The 21357-nt window shown below is 30.2% G+C and overlaps 1 protein-coding gene across 3 annotated transcripts in view; it reads left to right on the forward strand.

Moving 5' to 3' along the window:
• MED23 (mediator complex subunit 23) overlaps positions 1-21357 on the forward strand; it is a 117187-nt gene that overhangs the window by 2596 nt on the left and 93234 nt on the right. For 2 of the 3 annotated variants that reach the window (XR_015041768.1, XM_085819207.1), the window contains exons 2-7: positions 1280-1399; positions 3925-4049; positions 9499-9610; positions 14611-14709; positions 15946-16050; positions 17131-17200. Coding sequence is in view for 2 of the 3 variants with exons in the window: in XM_085819207.1 (XP_085675333.1) it covers positions 1280-1399; positions 3925-4049; positions 9499-9610; positions 14611-14709; positions 15946-16050; positions 17131-17200 (631 nt within the window). In the remaining variant the exon portion in view is untranslated. The remainder of the gene's footprint in view (positions 1-1279; positions 1400-3924; positions 4050-9498; positions 9611-14610; positions 14710-15945; positions 16051-17130; positions 17201-21357) is intronic. The other variant, XM_085819208.1, reaches the window with a different exon arrangement.

Raw genomic sequence — 21357 nt, forward strand, 5'->3', positions numbered from 1 at the left:
AATAATATAAATCTAAATTTATGTATGTATTTTTCAAGTTTTAGAAAAAAGGCCGGTGGAAATGATCTTTGAGCAGTAATGAAAGGAGTGCATAGATTAAAAAAGGTTGAGAACAAGCCATTCTAGAAAAATGTTTGCAATATTTTTTCATTATATAAATAGTACTAAATTTTTAACTTGCTATGACACTTTAACAATTACAGTCAAAAGTCGTTAATTCGGACACCCATAATCCGGAATGATCTATAATCCGGACCTCAAAGCTACAAACTTTCTGCGCATGCGTCGCATTCACGCGTGTGCACAGGCGTTTACGAGTGCGCGTAAGACCTTTACTGCTGCGAATATGTTTGTGCGCATGCACGTGTAATGTGTAACGGAGGTATAAGCTAAGCTAAAATTATCTAATTCAGTTAATGTTACATATTGTATTGTCCCTTAATCTTCGAATTGGATCCGGCTTATTATTTTTTGCAGACTGTTAGAGCAATTTCATAAAAGTAAGCTTGAATGTTCGATTATGTCAAATAGAATTTCCGATATATATTTACTAATATGTAATTTGTATCTACAAAGCGAAAGTATGTTTTGAAATCCGAAATCTGTTTATCAATTTCATGCTGCGGATTGGAAGTTGATCTGTCAGCACTAGCCTTATCTTCAGGGCAGATGTTTTTATTTTATTTGGCTTATAATTCCTTACTAAGTGTAGTATTTCATCTCGATATAATTTAAATCAAGTTCCTTGTCATTATAAGGTGATAAAGGTTATTAGCTAGGACTTTAGCAGTGTACATGGATAAAGTCAAGAGTGTGCGCAATTCCATTTTTGTGCAATTCTGGGATGTTTTTTTTAAGTGAAAATAGGTCGACGTGTACATGGATGATAATGTGTATGTGCAATTCTTAAAAACGCGGCAAGCAGTGGGCTATTTTGCACTTTCTCCGAATTTCACACCTAATCTTCATCATGATTAATCACTTTTGTTCCATAAAAGTTCTAGCATAAGCGTAATTTGGCTAGTAGATTGTTGGAAAAAAATGTTGAGTAAAAAAAAAAAAAAAATGCCTTTACTTTGGGAAAACAAAATGGCGTCCAAACAAAAACTAGCAGGTTGCTGTAGCAGGGTTGGTCCCCAAATTTTCACCAACAAATCGCCAAGTTACCATAATCCAAAGATTAAAGACCACTATTAGTTTTGTTTCTCAGTGTTATTATTATGTCAATTATGTTTCTTAGATAAGATCTTTACTGTATATTTTGTAATATATATTTCAGTTTGAAGGTGAATTAGCAGTTGCTTTTCATGGATTTATTATTCATACGGCTGAAGATCAAACAAAAATACAAAAAAGATATCAAGAAAGTTTAAAAAATATGTTCTCCTCATTTTCAGAGGTAATTATGTTTCTGATTTTATTATTAATTTACATATAAAAACATTTACAGACATACTTTGCAAAGACACACTTAAAAATATAAAGTATTAAAGTGTCAGCTCTGATTTATTTTAACACATAAATGTTGCTGCTGTGAACACATTTGGTTTCTGTAAAACATAAGTAGCACAATATAGTATATCACTTAGAAACATTAATTGAAGCATTGTATATAAAGTTGATTTTTAAATTTCATGAAGTTAAGGATGACCAGTATGGTGAATAAATGGAAATCAATATATTTTTTGCCACATCAAAACCATTAATAGCCTACTGTTAACCAGAAACTTTCTGATTAACAATAACAAACCAAAAAAAAAAAAAAACTTTATTGCTTAGCACAAAAGAGGCACACAAGAAGGCGCAAATTTTGTAATCCATTAAAAAAAATTTCTTGACTACATTTTTTTGTTCACTAATTGCATCTTGAGCACATCTTGCCATATCTTTAGCAAAAAGATGTATCTGCAGTTCCTGTTAATATGGCTGAAAAATAATTTTCCTTTTGTACTGTCACCATATAAATTCTACTTTGATGCTCTTTTTCAAGATGACACTGAGCCACATCATTACTTCTTATTCTGCTATTTTATGGCTAATCTTCCATAATTGGGGTAAGTTGGTGCCAAACTCTTTTCGTTTGCGATGTCAAACTTCACATCGCTGTTTCATTTCGCAATTGCTGATTGCAAACAGAAACGTCGATGTAAAATCTAACATCTCCAAACAAAAATAACGCTAAATACAACACAAGCATAAACTACTACAAACTAAAACATTAATTTAAAATAAACTACAAAACATTCAAGTCACAAACAGGAAACTAAAAATTACAAAAATACATTAATACAAAAATACCAAAATAATACATACCAAATGTCTCTTCACTTGCATCAAAAAATTGTCAGCTAGTAAATATGTTCAAATTCACCAATAATGGGTGCATCATAAACTCACTAAAATATACAAGTTACTATCATTGTGAAGTTCAACATATTAAACCATTTTTGTTCAGCACTTTAAACTTTCCACATCTCGGTTGCCACATGCAAGAAACAAAGCTAAAAAAAAATAATTAACTGACCCAAAAAACATTAACTAAATTAAATGAAAACATTCATAAATTATAAAACTACACATCATCTGAAATCCAACATTCTCCCACCAACAACAGCTTAACCTCCTGCAAATATTAAATATAAATAGTAAAACTTTTAAAAATAAACACAATATTTCAAAATTAAATTTTAAAAACTCTTCTGGCTTCACTAAACTCGCACTCATTACAATCACAGAAATAAAGTTCTATGTTTGCCATAAGAAAACATACAGCCAAAAACAAATACCAAATCAAAATTATGCCAAATAAAAACTCGCCAAGTTTCACGATCACCCTGCTTGTGGAAGATTAATCAATCTTATAATCTTTTTATATCTTGAGTATAAGTGTCAGTTTTAACATCATCAAACATTAATTTGTAATCCATCGTCCTTCTGATTATTTATAATACATAAAATGACTTGCTTGAAAAAAAAAAAAAAGTGTCTGTGCAAGGTATTAAATAAGATTGGTTTTCAGTCAGAGATCAATTTTAATGATTAAACAGGAGGAAACAATTTTCTTTCATGATAGCCTTTATAACATAGAGGTACCAATTATGTTTTTATAAATTAATTTCAAATAAACATTTTTAAACATATGCTATTTAAAGAGTGTAAGAAGTAAATTGTCAAAAAGAATTTTAATTATTTTCAATCAAGAGAAAGTGTGTAAATGCAGAACCATTTGTCTGTCATCTTTTTATTTTAAGAATAAGTTCTATTGGATTAAATAATTTTCTTGGTTTTTAATTTTTTCAGAAAAATTATTTACTACTTATTATTATAGATATCCAAAATCATTGTTTGTATTGTAAATATTTATATTTTATAGTTTTGTTTCAGTTGTTAATTTGTAGTTTGTTTGCAGTGTGGATCTAAAAATGTATTATTTTATAAGTATAAAGTATCATAAGTGAGTTACTATAAATTCTTATGAATCAGAATTTCACTAAAAATTTTAATACGAAAATTGCAGTAGTTGACTAAATCAGACTTATGAACTTATTAATGGTCTTCCTTAATTGAAAAAGACTCTAATATTTTAAATTCCATTAAATTTTATATTTTACATTATTTATAAGTAGAATCCTGATTTATTCAGCTGTTTCATTAGCTTGATATTTTATATTACTTTATTTATTTTATTGTAAGATGAATATTAATAAGTATTTTTGGAGTAAGGCCAGTCTTTTAATTGTACTTGAAAGTGATTTTCCCCCTTGTATTTAATATCCTTTAAAGAGATTATTGGATTACTGAGCAGATAATATGTTGTTAAACCATCTGTAAACTTTTATCTTCTAATATCTCCATACAAGATCAAAATGAGGTAGAAGAATTTTTTTTATAAAGTCTGCTATATGTGATATGATTATTTTACAGGAAGAATTACCTCCTGCCTTAAGTCATTATGTTAAATTAATCAGCTCAACAAGTAATCAACAAAAAGCACGTATATTATTTTCTTTACTGGAGTTTGGAGTCACAAATAATTTTGTTCCACAAAGGTAAGGGATTGAAAAACGATTTTGTTCATAAAATTAACAAATGTTATTTTGTATGGATAATTTATATTCTTAAATATGTTAGTTAAGAATTCAATAACAGCATTTTAATTGCATGATAATTTATTTTGTTAATATGAAGTTTGAAAAAATATGTTCTGTCACTATGATTATCAATAATATTTGCATTATAATTTTTGGTTATCTACAAGGACCATTCTGATAAGTTCACAGAATATAAGTTATTAAGGAGAGTAATAAAATTTAAAAAATAATAATAATGGGCTTTTTTTTCCCAATTATTTCAACTGATGAGCTTCTCAAAAATATATTATAAATCATCTTCTGGTTTCCAGTCTAGATTGGGTTGTTTGAATATAGTAAAGCACACGAGAGTTATCTACCTAAGGGAAGGGATACCTTTGTAGAGGGCTTTCTGGTGCAAACTGGCTCGTATTCACATTACACAGGGGGAAAACTATGAAAGCTAACCATGCAGCCAGCCCATTCAGTTCGAATAGGCATCAAACAACCAGTATTCAGCAGTCTTAGTCATTTAGTCACTGCTAGTAATGTGTTTTGTTTCGTGGTCCATGCTAAACTTTCTTCCTCATGACTGTTTCTGAAGTATTGGAAAAACTCCGAAATCATAGGCTGAGTGATCTAAACTGTTAGGATTAAGGTCTAGAGGCTGCTTTCAAGCTTTTCAGTTTCCATAGCCTGTCGTATATTGCATATGGTTTACATTGTCTTGAAGTGAAAATCATTCTCATGAAGCAATTCAGATCTTTTTCTCTCTCTCTTGTTTTTCCTCTATGATTGTGTGAATGGCTGTTTATTAAATATTAGTTTAATAGTCTCCATTTACATTTTCTTTCTCTGGAACTCAGTGTTGCAATATTGTTCTGTAAAATATCAAAAAAAAAAAAAAAAAAAGAGAGAGAGAGATCCATATTACCTTCTCTGAAATCTAAAATTTCTTATGAGGCAATGAGTCACTGTCTTTTCATACATTCTGTTGCTGCTTTGATTCAGAACCATAATAACCAATCCAGGACTTATCAGAACAGTATTCTATTCAATAACTTAGACTCTTTTTCTTATTCATTGAAGAAATCACTGACACCATTGAATATGAGAGAGCTTGTAGTATTCTTCGCTCAGTAAATGTGACACACATTTTACAAAAATGTAAAGCATTTCTAGGTTTTTTTTAATGAATTGTGATATCTTGCTGTATTAATATTTAATTTAATCGACAGCTCACAAATTGATGAATATCTGTCCTTTTTCAATAGAGTACTTTCACAAATGTTCTCATTGTTCATAAATATTGATAGATGCCCATCTGTTAACCCAACCAGCATATTGTGTTTGCTGTCCTTAAAATGGTTCTACCAAGTCTGACTAGTCTGCCCATTATCTTGCTGAACATGTGTTGACTCTTTCAAATATTTATTAGCCACTTTTGCATAACTTAGTTAAAAATCCAGTGGTGATTATTTATCTTGTAATTAGTGATACATCCTTTTCATCTGCTAGTGTAACTTATACTGCAGTGTAATTTTTATAATGAGCAGAATAAGTGGCAACTATCTGTTGAGTGTATTGAATATCAGAGATTGCATTGATGCTTTTATCTTGATTTTTGATATGTTGAATAAAATTAATTGTATTGAGAATGAATTAATAAATCATAGTGTAGATTACCTTCAATTGTGACAATCAGAAAATTTCTTCAAATCTGCTGTTTAGACAAATCTAATAAACTAGCATACTACACTTAAACTAGTTTTCTTTTTTATTTGCTATATTATAAGACACTTTTCAAAGTGAATCCTAAATATTCTAAATGCCAATTTCTACTTTCTTTCACTTAACATATTTCTGTTCTTTGATTATGCAAGTTAGATTCTAAATCAGTGATTGCCAAACTGTCGATAGTAGCTCGCAGGGACATTTTTGGTAGATCACGTTAACACCTCGGTTGGCTAACCTTGATTCCTTTACTGAACTGACGCTGATGATAACTGCTTATTTATTCTGCACAACTGCCATTGTCAGCCTCATCTCATAGTTGATTGTATAAGCATAAAGTTATGCATGTTATGTTTGTCATGTGTATATTAGACATTTGCTAACTTGAATAGTTTGATTTAAGCATTGGTGCCAAGCTAGGTCTGTTCTAACTATAGCTTGTTCAATCAAAAAGCAAAAAACTTATCACTTTAATTCAAAACGGAAAACCTATTACTTCTTTACCCAAGTAAAGGACAAATGTGTGTGTAGATTTCAAAAAGATTTCAATTGTTTGTTAAATCGCCTTTTATACAGATTAATGCAAAAGAGTTCTGTATTTGTGTTGTGGAGCATTTTGATTTTCAAGAAACTAATGCTGCAGTGGAGTTGGAACTGATCGATTTTCAAGGTGATATATCTGTAAAATTGCTTTCTTCAAGCTCTGAAAATATTTGGCCTCTTGTTCCTAAAGAAAAATACCCAATTTGGTCCAGGTTTGTCTCAAAGTGAAGGCAGTATTCAGCTCTACATATCTGTGTGAGATTTCTTTTTCCAGTATGAAATTTAAGAATAAGTACAGAAACAGACTCACTGATGAACACTTGGACAGCTAGACCAAAAGAGTTCCATCCTTCTCATTAACCGTTTGAGTCCCAAGCAGTGCAATCGCGCTGTTGAGATTTTACGTTGAGAAAACTCAGTACATTTTGAACATTGTGGAGAAAATGAGAAACGCTTACACAAGAATACATCCGATTGCTTTGCAAACTGCAACAAATGTGACTAAGCGATGAGAAAAAGCCGAGAATCGCGTTACCTAACAAATACAAGAAGCGCTATTGATCCGATTAGGATTCATCGATATAAAATAAACAAAGCGCTATTGCGCCACTTGGTATTTCTTGACATAAAATAAAACAAGTGCTATCACGCTGCTTGGGTCTTTTCGTACTAACTTAGAGAAAGCGCAGTTGCGGTGTTTGGGATTCTTTGACAGTGTTTTTTCAATATCCCTGGGACTCAAATGGTTAAAGTCTGGTAAAAAAGATCTGTCATTACATTTGTTATTTTTAAATAACTACACTTCTATTTCTTTCTTATGCATATTTCAATTTCATTTTCTTTTTGTTATATACAGTTTAATTGATTTCATATTTACTAGAAATGTAAGCTTATAGGCAATAAACAAATGTAAGATTTTTAAAAACATTTGTAGTTCTTTTGGTTGGTAGCTCACAGTAAGATTTAAAAATGGCACAGTAGCTCAGAAGCTTCATAAGTTTGACACTACCTGGAAAACCGGAAAAAATCAGGGAATTCAAAAATTGATCAAAAAGTTCAGGGAAAAGTCAGGGAATTTAATTATTTTAGCCAAAATCGGGATAAGTCAATGAATTTCATCCGGCGATCCCCCCAAAAAAGGGAGTTTTACGCCGACGTAAGCGATCACTTTCTTGGCGAATTGTGTATCGCGTCATTCGGGCAGCTGGCATCGAGCCAATTTTCGCAGCTCCAATTATAGATTGTCTTTTAGAAAAGCAAAGCAAGTTTCCAGCAACTTTTGGTTTCCAGTAACCATCGAGAATTGAGAGATTCGCAGTGCATGTTGAACTAAACAAAATACTTATTTTCGTTTAAAACAAAATCGGTTTAATCCTAGTATATGGTACTATGGAGGTTAGAATCAAAGAATATGTATTGCCAAGAAGGAAAACTACTCTGCAACAGGAGTGACTCCATTCCAACATAGGGGGAAACAGCCAAAGAATGTGCATGCTGGGAAATATTTGTTGCCAAAACTCGAAGCCGGTGTCAAAATTCGAAAGTCACGTTATCAAGAGTTTATAAAATGAATGTCATTTAAAATTTCTTTAAATTTTAAAGGAAAAGAAAATATTTTTTCGCGCAAGTAAATTAATTAATGGATTAGTTATTTTGGGTTTGGGAGGAGGAAACTCTACAAAAATCCATGTTTAAAAAATTATTGCGAAAAATTAAAGAAGAAATATTTTGTCAAAGAATGTTTCTTCTTAACATGAGTTCCTCAATGTCCTGTACACATCGCGAAAAGGGAAGTTCTGGCCGCCAGGCTCCGTCGCCAAATTTTTCCTCAACTTTCTAACAGGGCAATAGCATTACGTCTATGAAACCTTTCCTTCTTTACATAGATATTCTTTGGTTAGAATAACCTCCATGTATTCTATTCTAACCTCTATGTACGGTACACACGGAATTTGGCGACATTATTATTGGCTGACATTATTGGCTGTAAACGGTGTTGACGACAATTTTCAAAATCGTGCCAACGCCTTAGAGTACACTAGGATTTTACCGCAAAATCTTTTAAACTTTTTTTTCTTTTCTTTTTAACGTATGGTCACACAGGATTTGGCGACATTATGATGAGCAGTAACGGGTCATTTTGGTCTTGTCGTGCCAAGGCCTTACCCTATACTAGGATTTTACTGCAAAATCTTTTAAACTTTTTTTTTTTAATAAATGCCATATTTGCCATTTAGCAACAAAATAAAAAAATAGTAAACAGTCATCTAGGCTAACCATTTAATATATATTTGCTAAAATATCTTTGATTATTCTAATTAAATTTTTAAGTAAATATCTTTATGTTATTTGTATCATTTAATGTTGCTTCTTCCCTCTAAATTTATTTATTATTAGTAAATAATACTTCCAAATTTCAGGAAATTTCTCTGGCATAATCCTGAAATTAATTCTAGCAGTATGATGACATACCATCACGAAATTTAATGCACATATTTTTTGCTTATGTATGCTGCTAAATAAATATAAAATACCTGAATTTATTTAAAAATATCATTAAATAGATTTCTTTCTTTCATTTAGCTGCAAAATGTCTGCAAAAATAAAGACATTTTTAAATCCAGATTGGGGAGGTTCTAATCACAATAAGTCAGGATTTTATTCTGTGTTTGTAAGAATTATTTGGTATTTCTATGAGTGAACAATTATGCAAATATAGCTTTAGGAGGATTATTAATATTTTTTAAATTTTATAAATAAGGTAATAAAATTTTATTTTATACTTAAGCTTCATTTTATTAATCACTTTTATTATATTTTTGATTCAGTTCTCTTTAAAATGAGTGTTCTGCCAGAATATACTGCTGTATATTTTTATATAATGAATGGGCAACAAATGTTAATTTTTATGTAATGAATGCGTCTTTGAAATGCTCATTTATCCCAAGCCCATTTATAATTAAAATTTAATTTGTAATTCTTGAGGATTTCCCCCCTTCATGGTGTGTTCCTTTTTTTCTCTTTCTTTTTAGATTTTATTGAACATTTCAATTATTTAAACTATATAACTCCTATCCTTTTGTTTTAATTAATGTATAAATTTTAGATTTCTAAAATATCTTGAAAAAATCAGTAATTCTTTCATTTGTAGGTTAGTCTGTGAAACTTTACTAAAATGTGATGCTCTTGTCTACCATAATGAAGATTTTTGGTGCCAGAGTTTTATGTTGATTGATAAAATCATTGCTGGAGTTGATTACAAAGTAAGCTGATAAAAGAAAATATATATTTTCATCTTCTAACCTATAAAATTAATTTTATAAAACTGTGTAGCAATTATTTTTGATTATTATCTATTCAAGTTTTAAAAAAATTTAAACATATTTCTACTGTTTTATTAAATTTTATTGTTTATCTTGTTTATAATTAATATGTGCTGATCAAATTAGTGCACGCATATGCTGTATGATACATCTCGTTTTCAAACATATTTCGTAGGCAAATACCCATTTACATACCTTTAAGCAACAAAGACTAGTTCTTTGTTGCTTAAAGTATCTGATGTTTTGCTTAATATGAAGAAATTAAACATTGTTTCTCTGTTTCATTGTAACACCATATTGGTATATTTTTATGTTCTATGTATAGGGTTGTTGAAAAAAAGATTTTTTTCCCTCTTAGTTCAGTTAGAAATGTAAAGGTAAATATAAGTAAAAATAATTATAATGTATCTGTTCTATCATTAATATTTAGTGGACTGTGTATGGGCTTACTGTCTTACCCTCAGTAGAACTCAGGGAAATCACTGACTCATAATATTGACTGAAACTCATGTATTTTTTTTCCCTGAAAATGTCACATAGGCTGAAGAATGGGAACATTCCAAATGTGCTGAATTGTCATAAATTCTATCTTGTGAAGCTCCAAATAAATGCTTACCTCAGGGTACACCTAAAAAAACATGCATGTAGTTGGAACTCCTGTTACTTAAAATGTGAAGTTCCAAGTGCTAAAAAAATCTTAACAATTTTGCATCTGCACCGTCCTTCAATTTGATGACATAAAATAAAATTTGCATAACATGAATAGCATCCAAGCTTTGTTTGTAGGGACAAGCAGGGTAATCTTGGCGTGCTTTGCTGCCAACATTAATCAGCCAATACACATAAAGATGGCACCTACGTAAAAAAAAAAAAAAAAAAAAAAAAAAAATTTAGTCCATGTTGTAATATACAGAAATTAAACTTTTGTACAATGCACATATTTGCAAACTTATGGGATATAGCCATTTGTTACAAAATGATAATTTATTCTTGCTTACACATTAGACATAGTCCAGTATATATGGATGGAAACAGAATACTACTTTGATATATGCAGAATGACCAACAGAGCTCATAGTGAAATTTACAGATTGTGTGGCAAAATAAATTTTAATGTTCACATTTATTATGAAATAGCATTTTTTATACTGCTTCATTCCCCCCTCTGATAAAAGCATCTAAAAGTCAAATTCATTTTTTGATGCTCCTGATTCTATTTATGTGCTTTATCAAGGGGTTATTTTATTAATAAGCCTGTCTGTTGTACAGTTTTAATAATTAAAACATTAAATAATGAATAAAAGCTGTTAAAACAATTATTTTATTGACAAAATATATATACTGATGCTAATACACACATATAAATTAACTATCCAATACCCCAGAGTTTGGCTTCCAAATCCCAAAGTGTATGAAAATACCATTAAAAAGAGGTAGTTTCTTGGTTATAATTCCAAATTGCTTCTACCCTATACCTGGACTCTCTTTGAAGATACTGCCGTAATGTTTAGATATATTTCAAAGTTCACTTATATATACATAACATAAAGGTATAGGAAAAATATAATTGAATATGTATATATGGCCTCAACAGCAACAAATATATTTTAATAGGATATGTTTTATGAAAGATGCTGGTTTTAAATTTTTTTCTAATATAAAATAGTCAAACATAACAAATGTATATTCATAAACAGGCACACATGTTTTGCTTAAATATAAAAAAATTATTAAAAGACAATATCCTTTCTTATTGCCAATAATTAAAATATGCTTTGTTCCTGCAGCATATTTTAATCATTGGCAATAAGGAAGGATATTGTTTTTTAATAGAACTTCAAGTGAAATGTGAGCTGAGCAGTTGTCTATAATCAGGACGTTTTTTGCATCAGTATTTAAATTAACCAATGTGTTGCCAAGCCTCAAGTATGAAATGATTTTCAAAGGAATCATTCATTAATGTTTATATTATTGATGTTATTTTATTTGAATATTTCATTAGGGCAAATATCATTAATCCTTTAAATGCCTGAGATAAGTACTTTTTCCTATTACAAGAAGTTTACATTTGTTTACATCTGCACATGCCAAATTGTTAATCTCGCTGTGGAATTTTTGATGCCAGTTAGGTCTTTTCTGCAGATGTTCCCAAGGTATATCAGAGCACAAGCCAATTTTGTCAGCCTTGTAAATTTGTTTTGGAGATAGCTTTTCACTATTAACGAGTTTGTGATGAATTCTACAAATGGTTTTGCTGCTTCAGTATCAGCTGAAGTTTTTCGCCTGAAATTTAAGCTGCCTTACATCATGCTGATTTTAAAATTTCATTAATGAACCTGCCAAATACAGAGGCTGTTCACACATTTTTTAGACGATGTATATTGTATTCACAAAACTAAATTACATAAAATTGTGTTTTAAATGTTCTATTTGACATCCCTTATTTTGAACTATCTTTTGACACCGCAATTTCCAGGATAATAATGCCTTTTGAAATGGCAGAAGTGGTATTCTATCCCATTCCTCCCAAACAGCTTTCCAGAGTCCTGTTAGGGTTTGGGGACAATGTTTGGATAATGCAGTTTTTAAAAATTCGAAAGCACAAAAATCCATAGGTGACGCATCGGGAGATTTAGTAGGGATATCGGTGAAAGGTACGGCCTTGATACCAGTTTTTTGTTCCATTTCTTTTAGGAAATTTGCAGTGGATTTTGATGTGTGACTGCTAGCTTTGTCCTGATGGAGTCTCACAGATTGATGGCACTGTGGGTAAAGCATGTATGTGTATTTCATTCAGAAAAATTGGCGATAAAATATGTTCCTGATAGTATTTGGAGTTAATCTTGACATTTTTTTGCACTCTCTTTATTTTTAACTTGCCATTATAAGAAAAACCAGCAACAATCATGAATCCCTTAGAAAAACTTTCTTTCGATTCTTTGAACCATGTACTTAAATTTTTTTCTCCCCTTTTATGATAATAAATGGCTCTTTTTTTTGTTACACTCATTTAAATACACCCATGCTTCATCTATTGTGACAATTGTTTTCATTTCTCTTTGGATAAGTGTTTCTCATATAGAATTCTGCAGCGTGTCCTGCGTTGAGCGATATGCTTTGGAAGAAGACGATGCACATTGCGTTTTTCTCTTTCTTAAGATTTAAATCAACGTTTATCATTTTGTTTACAGTGGACACCGAGCATTTTATTAATTTTGTAACTGTCCTTTGACTAGGGGGATTTTCTTTTAACATTAAACAACGTACCTTTGCAATAGTCGAAGATGTCCGTTTTTTCCTTGGATACTTGTTTGGAATTTTGTCCCACTTCAGGCTTCAATTTGACTTTTTTTCCCCTTTCTTGTTGATGATATTACCTATCGACGCTTTAGATATCACAAAACCATGACTCTCACATCATTTTTGGATAATGGAGTCTGCATATTTCTCTTCGGAAAGAGCGTAAATGTTGCCTTCGAACCACTGCTTTGTTAAATTCACCATTTTGAATAAAAACAAAACTTTCAAGCCACAGACGATAATTTTGACTTTTAAAAACATAGTACAATTGCAATTACTTCTTTTGCAGCAAACGATTTTTTATTTCCACTTACCAAAATCGTCTAAAAAATGTGCGAACAGCCACTGTATATGCACTCAGTCTTTTTAGTTCTATTTTCTCATGAAATATTTTCATTGAGTCATTAGCCTTGGACTTGCCAATAACATGCCCTCACTGCAAGTCTCACCTATTCAATCATCACTCTGTCATGTTCATCATTTTCAGCATATTGAATAATTTTTCTAGTATTTATTACAAATGTTAAAATCAGGAAAAAAATCAAAATGTTTTCCTCCATTTTTTTTAAAATTATCTTGTAGACTGTTGATTTTCCAGTTCCATACTCCTTGCATAATTTTGATACTGATTTACCTTTATCCATTCTTTTGCAACAATTCCACCTTTGGCTTGTATAACATCAATATGTACTTCCACTTTGCAGATCTTGCTGCAGTTGGAGAATTAGAGATTTTTTCAAACATCAGATCAAACAAAAAAGTCAGATTTTGAATTTGATAAGATAGCTGTAATAATAATAGCTCTCAAAATAATAATAATAATAGTAATAAGCTGGATCAAATTAGAAAGTAAGGAAGAGAGCAATTGCTATTTACTAGTGGAATTTAGGTTTCTCCTTTCTCCCTTTCCTGCTGCTATGCCAGCAGTAGACGTCAAGTATGATGAGCAGCATCCCATTCTGAACAAATATTTCTTGGAGATTTATTTATATTTTAAGCTGGATAGAAAATGCTAACTTCCAATAACTACTCATGGGCTGAAAATGTGGTCGCATCCAACATCAGTTGTTGCATTGTCATTGGCCATGGTGTGATTCCATAGCCGCCATGTGTTTGAAAGTAACATGCAGGAGTTTCAATTAATTGGGAGAAAATTTTGTTTTAGAGCACACCTACTTTTTCTTGAGTATTATATTTGTCATTTCTGTTGTGAGGAAAATGAAATTGCTGATGTTCCAAAGGTTTGGATGTTAGATCATTCTTATTGGGTATCCAGATTTTAGACTTTGTACTCTTAATATTGTTTTTTAAACGTGCCTTGTATATTTAGCTGCATAGTAAATTGTGTATCACAAATGTAAGTATGGAAATGTATTTTTCAAACAATGAAATGAAACTTTAAAATATGGCATACAATACATGAATTAATTATAATTTTTGTTCTCATAATTTTTTAAGTGGAAGACTGCAGTCTTGTATTTTTTCATAGGAAATAGTTTTCTTTTGTCAGTTATAGATATTTATATTTCATTCATTTTGTATAAATAAATAAAAAAGCTTGCATGTTTGGCATATCATGATTTGAAATATTTTATGATTTTCTTGTAAATTAATTGAATTAATAATACATTGTTTTGCAGGGAGTTAGAGATCTCTTAAAAACAATTTTAGACAAAGCTCATGGAATTAAGTGTGCTAATAATGTTGCTGTAATGAGTCAGCTGCGTGCAATTCAGAAAGTGAGTTCTCTAAACTTAAGCAATTTTCACAGTTTTATATATTTAGAAGATGTATAAACATTTTTTAATGAATTTATTGCATTATAAATAATGTACGAATAGAAGTACTGATTTATTAAGTGTTCTGCCTGATGGTCCTTTCAGTGGATTCTCAGTCGGCATCTAAGATAACAAAGCATTTCTTGCCATTGGCAGTGATATTTTATTTCATCTCTTTCTATGCTGTTTTCCATGCTCCATCTAGTATTTTAGCTTAGAAAATACTGTTTTATCATTCCAAAAGCACAGTTATCCACTGAAAAAGCATCAAAATGAATATGAAGAGACCATAAATTTACTATTTGTTTATTTTATTTTTAAATAAATTAAAAGTGATGGTTGATAGCTTTATCATGATTGAGTTGTATTCTTTGATGACTATGAGCATAAAGAGGGACAATATTTACATTAAATAAATGTATGTAATTATAATAAGGATCAAAACTGAATTTAACATAACTTTCAACTATCAAGCTTAATTATAGCTCCTGGGTGGGAAAAAAATCATGTAAAGCAAATGTTTTTAAATAATTGATATAATTTTTTAAAAAGCCATCCTTTTATAATGAGGGATCTATAATTATTCAAAATCTGTGCACGTGTGTTTCAGCCAGCTTAACTTGAGAATTTCAATCATAGATATAGCTTCACAGATTCTAGAAATCCTCTGCGATCAAGTAAAGTGACTTAGTCCCCTTTCTTGTTTTAACACCATGACCATTATTAGCAATTTATCATACTTCTTGCTTGTGAAGATTACAAAGTCATTTTACACTTACCTAATAGTTAAATAACCAAATATTATTCTAGTAAATTTTTTCATAGGTTAAATTAAATTCATAGGTTTTGTTCCAAAGCTTGCATATGATTTTTAAAATAGATGATATTTAATTGTATGTGCAGATAGTTAAGGTGCAGCATGTTAAGTTACTGACAAATGCTTCTTTTGGAATATTTTAAATGTCTCTGCCCCCTCCCCAATGAAAATTATTCTAAAAATGTATAAATGATTTCTGTAAATATCAAATTTATGTAAAGTTCAAATAATTGTTTTCCTTTAGCCTCATAGTTTAAATTTGCTTTACATAGTATTGAAATACTTTACTTCTCATGATTTGAAGGTGTTTCAATATTGTATTACATAATTTCTTATGATAAGCGTGTCAGATTTTAATATCTTTAATTAAAATTTTTCAGGTTTTAGAAACAATTTTTGACCGAAACACTTGTTTATTGCCGAGCTATTTAATATTGGATGAAGTACAGAAAAAAATACCTGCTAAAGGATCATATCCTCATTGGGTATTTATAGTTTTTATTTTATAATTTGGGGATATGTATATATGTATATGTTTGAAATACTTTTCCAACAAGTTATAATTATCAGAATGTAACAGTTATTGCATTTTGTTTAAATTGTTGAAGAAAATTTTTGAAAGTCTATTAGCATTGAAGGTAATTTTTTATAAATAATATAAATGATAAATCTGAATATTTTAATTTAGGAATGTTTTTTAGTTGTAAAAAAACTACTTTTGTTATCTGTTAAATACATATCTGCTTTATTTAACGAGTAATGTTATTCTTTTTAAAACTAAATAACATACAAGTGTTATATTCTTGATTTTTCTTAAATAATTAACATATGTATATTATGTTTTTGATAAGTACCAGTCTAAAAGTACAAGGTGAAATTAACTGCTGACCAAGACTTCATGATACACTCTTTATTATCACTTATGTATCATGTATGCGTAAGTTCTTTAATTGACATATAAAAAAATTAAATCAAATTTCACAAAAATAGACTAGATTTATTTTTATTAATCATATGTTTTCATATTAAAAAACAAGGAAAATTTTGTAATGTCTTTGTTTTTAAACTAAATTTTAACTGGTAAAACAATAAAAATATCTTTCACTATGCCAAAAATATTCTTAAATGGGAAATATTTTTTACAAACATTGTGAAAATGGGTAGTTTAGTTGAAAAACTTAATATGAGGATATATATTTAATGAAATATAATAAATATTATAGAATTTAAAAGGCAACTGAATTCTAATAATATGAAAAATGAAATTTGGGAAAAAGTGAGTAGTTAAAAGGTTAATTTTAAATATTTTTTAAACAAGTAATTTTATTGGTTTTTTCCAGGTGAATCTTTTAAATTTTATTGAATCAATCTTAATATGTTTTTTTTAATTGTTACATACCTTTTTACATTACAGCATGATTGATAGAAACAGAACTTTATTTATATGTAAATTTTACAGAGTATCAAACCTGATGTAACAAATTTTCTGATTTATATTTATATAAACAGTCATGTTATATTAAATGTTTTACTTCATCTTAACAGCTTCTTATATTTAATTTCAGAAGTTTTCTAAACTGATTTCATCCTTTGTTGACAGTTTTAGGCCAACTGCTCAAATGGTTTCAGTTTCTGGTGAGTATAGTTTGTACTTTTTGTACATATGTAAGCTGTGTTTCTCCTTTACTTCTTATTTAATTTTCTTTTTTTATATTTATTCTTATTTTAGAGAAGCATATTAATGCTGGTATTTATATTTATCTTGTTTTATTAATTTTCAGGTGTTTTCCTTTTATTTTTAAATAGGAGAACTTTTTTCAGTGAATGTTAAAGTAAAAACTGTTATCTGATTTTCTGTGAATACTCTGGTATTATACTGGCAGTTAAAATTTTGACACTTAATGTGAAAATTTATGTTTGACTGTGTGCAATCACATGGCCGCCCGAAATTCTAACTGGTGGATAAGTTGAAGTGGCTTAATTTTTACTTTTTGCTCAAGCATTGTTGCTTATCTGTGAAGTTTATTTGTTGCTAAGTATTTGTCAACACACTATGGCCATTACTTTGTTAGTATATTTTGTGAACATTTTTTGTTAATTTCAACAGTTACTCAGCCGACTAATCTTCTACAAAAATTTTAAGTTAATAGACTTCTGTCAAAAGTTAATAAACTTTTGGCAGAAACTTCTCTCAGGTAATTATTCTGAGGATCTTAAGAGTCATATCTTGGAACATATTTACTATATATAAAGGTAGTAAAATAGTAAGCAATATTATATTTTATATATCTTTTTGAAAAAATCATTTTCAGTTCAGAATGTTGCATTGCAGCTACCTTTTCTGTTCCAGGTACTGTATCATGCTGTGGCCATGTCCACATTACCTTTTCATAGTATGGTTTTTCTTGTTTCTTTTTTAAAACATTGAGCAAAATGTTCCCAGGTTGATGGGAAATTTCAAATATTGATCATTTGAAGCACTTAAATGAATACCAGTTTGGTATTTAATTTCCCTTTTACTTGGTTGACGTTTCATTTTCTTTTTACCTGGAAAGTTTTTTTTTTTTTTTTTTTATACTATTAATGCAGATTCATTACAGTATGTGAATTTAACAGTTGATGGGGAAATTCATTTCAAGTTTTATGCCAACCGTATAGATTGACAGAAAAACTCTTATGTGCCTTTAAGTTTTCTTGATTATTTAGAATAATAATAATCACAAATTATATAAAGCACCATGCAATTAACTTTAATAAGAAACAGATCTAAGGCATTTTATTTTTCAAAGATCTCTCCCTAATGTCATAAAACAAAATGCACAAGAAACAATATAAGAAAGTTAGAAATGCTTAATAAATCGATATTTTGGTTAAAGAAGGAACAATGTTTAAATACAACCACATGTTTAAAAAACATTGCATTGCAAGGATTAGAATTTGAATCATTACCTAAAGCTGAAAGTTTTTAATGAATAAACCTTATTAAAACAAAGGCTGAAAATCTAACAGATATATTTTTTATATTTATAGTTAACAAAGTCATAATCTTATTATTTGCAATGAAACATCCCTAAAATGATCATGAATTTACAGCAATCCTTAAAATGACCATGCAATTTTGGCTTTCTGTAGAGTTAGTTACCTAAGAAAGGTGATGTTTGGTACTGGTAATAACTTTTAACGGTTAGTACAATGAGTCTCCATTAAATATTTTATTGTAATGGGGGGGAATTAAACTTTTTTATGATTAAATGCTTCTCAAATTAATAACAAAAATATTTTTTAATCCAACTTATAATTTCTGAATAAATTATACAAATCATAAAATATTATTATGTTTGTGAAAATAGCATTTCTGTAATTCAGTCCTAACACAAAATTGAATACAATACAAAGTCCGAGATCTGGATTCGTCGGGACTTCAGAGATTCCGGATTTGGAATTTTTCCGGATATTAGATCATCAGTCTAAACCTAGTAAGATGGCATGCAGAAATTATAAAATTAAACATATGAAATAATGGAGCATTTATGATCTACAAAGTATCAAAGTTTACAGAAAAAAGCTTAATATTTATATGTTTACTTTATTAAACATTTCTTTCAATGAAAGTTGTTTAAGTAGCTATGTTTTTTGTGCTAATACTTTCTCTTTAATTTTATAGAAAGTTATAAGTTCTTGTTCCGTTACCAAATTCTGTTGTTCAAGTCCTGCAGTTGTTGGGTCGAGAATTCCGACTAACTTGTCAATCGAAATCTTTTCATTTTCAATAACCTCTCTGTCTCTTTCTTCACTACCGGTAGCGGCATTTTCTGGATCTAGAACCATACTACAAATTTCGCCTTCATTTGCTTGATTGATGATTAGGGCATTGTCATCAAAATGAAAAACTTCTGTTAACTACGCTTCTTCCCTAAATTCTGCCACTCGCTGTGGCCATGCGAGCTCTGTCTTTATGTGAATAACAAATCAGTTATTCTTAATTCAAATAGCACTAAATGTAATCTTTTGGCCTATGAGTATCATTAACAAAATCTATTTTTAGCATATAAAAAGAAATTTTTGTTTAAATCTTTCCTCATCAACGTTTCTTAGTGCATTTTAACTTATATCTGTAATCCACGCCAAGCGTAATGTCAACAGAAAAGATTACCATACTCTTCTTTATTCAATTACGAATAGAAAAAAATTTTTTATCCATCGCTACATGAGTCATTTACTCAAGTTTTCATGTTTTGATAAACATGCAGTGAGGAAAGGAAAGTATAATAAATAATGATTCGCCAGCTTGGCGTCCGATCAACAATGTATCTATGTGGAATGTTTCGGTTTGAGATGTGTGGCAAGGCAGATACGCAGCAATGGAACCAAATTACTGATCGTACAAATTTATACTAAAATCATTGTTTCTTCAATAACAAGGTATTTTATTTAGTGTCAAAGTGAAATTAAGGATCGTGACTCTCCAGATGGTTTATTATACATGGAGGGGGAAATCAAATGTGCATGTATAAAGCCTACAAAGAATGACGTTGTTGGTTTTGAGGTCTGGATTTTAGATCATTCCAGATAATAGACGTCCAGATTTCGTACTTTATACTGTGATAATCATTGTTAATTTTTTTAATGTTTAATCAAAAGTAAATTTGCAGATTAAAATACAATAATTATACTAGAAAATAACGAAAAAAATTAGCACTGACATTGATTAAGTTAGTTAATTGGGATCAATTTACATTTCAATAACCACAATGATTTAATAGTGAAATAAATACAAAAGAATCATTCTAACAGCATTTCAATAAGATTAATTTTCCAATAGCAATATTGCATAAAAGTAGATTGTTATGATAAGGTAAGTTATAAAGTAACGGGTGGCCATAATTAAACTGACAGTGCTCACAGTGTTCTGTAGCGTGATCTATTTGTGAGAATGACGCCACATTTTGTAGGAAGATTAAACAAGACGGGGGACGAAGGATTCCGTAAAAAAAAAAAAAAAAAAAAAAAAAAAAAGTTCTAAAAGTCACCGCTAGGGGAATATTGTATCACCGCTGCGTAATAGAAAATAGAGTGTTAACAAATGCAAATCAATAGGGAAATTACCATATTTTGCATTCAAATGAGGTTCAATGTGGCTGCTGTTGTTGTGGACCACATATTGCATTCTGTGCACAGTATGCACAACAGCAGAAAGTAACATGTCTGCAGCAATCTCCCGTACAGTTCGTGATATGTTATCCTTCAACATAGCCAGGTCCTGGACCACTCCTTGATAGACCTTGGACTTAAGGTAACCCCATAGCCAGAAGTCGCATGGGGTAAGATCAGGCGACTGAGGTGGCCATGCAGTTGGAAAGTAGCGGCTAATGACTCTTTCTGTTGTGAATTTCTGTCGTAGCATCTGTTGCACCCGTACAGCAATGTGTGGAGGGGCTCCATCTTGCATGAAAATTATTTCCCACAGGCATTGTCTTTGCTGAAGTGCCAGAATGACAAAGCTGTTCAACATGTGGCAATATTTCTCTCCGGTAACAGAACAGGTTTCAGGTCCAGTCGGGGTAATGTTTTCATAGAAGAATGGACCTACGATAAATTCCGCTGTGAACCCACACCAAACAGTTACCTTTGGTGAATGTAAGGGAATTGCTGTGACTGCATGTGGTGATTTGTCATCCCAAATTCGGCAGTTCTGGGTATTCGCAGTTCCATTCAGGTAAAAGTGGGCCTCGTCTCCCCAATAAGATCATCCATCTTGGCCAAGCATTACCCACCTCCATTCTGGCAAGAAA

The sequence above is a fragment of the Stegodyphus dumicola genome, chromosome 6 (genome assembly GCF_044657685.1).
Source record: "Stegodyphus dumicola isolate Sdum_Otavi_A_Nest chromosome 6, ASM4465768v1".
Classification (NCBI taxonomy): domain Eukaryota; kingdom Metazoa; phylum Arthropoda; class Arachnida; order Araneae; family Eresidae; genus Stegodyphus; species Stegodyphus dumicola.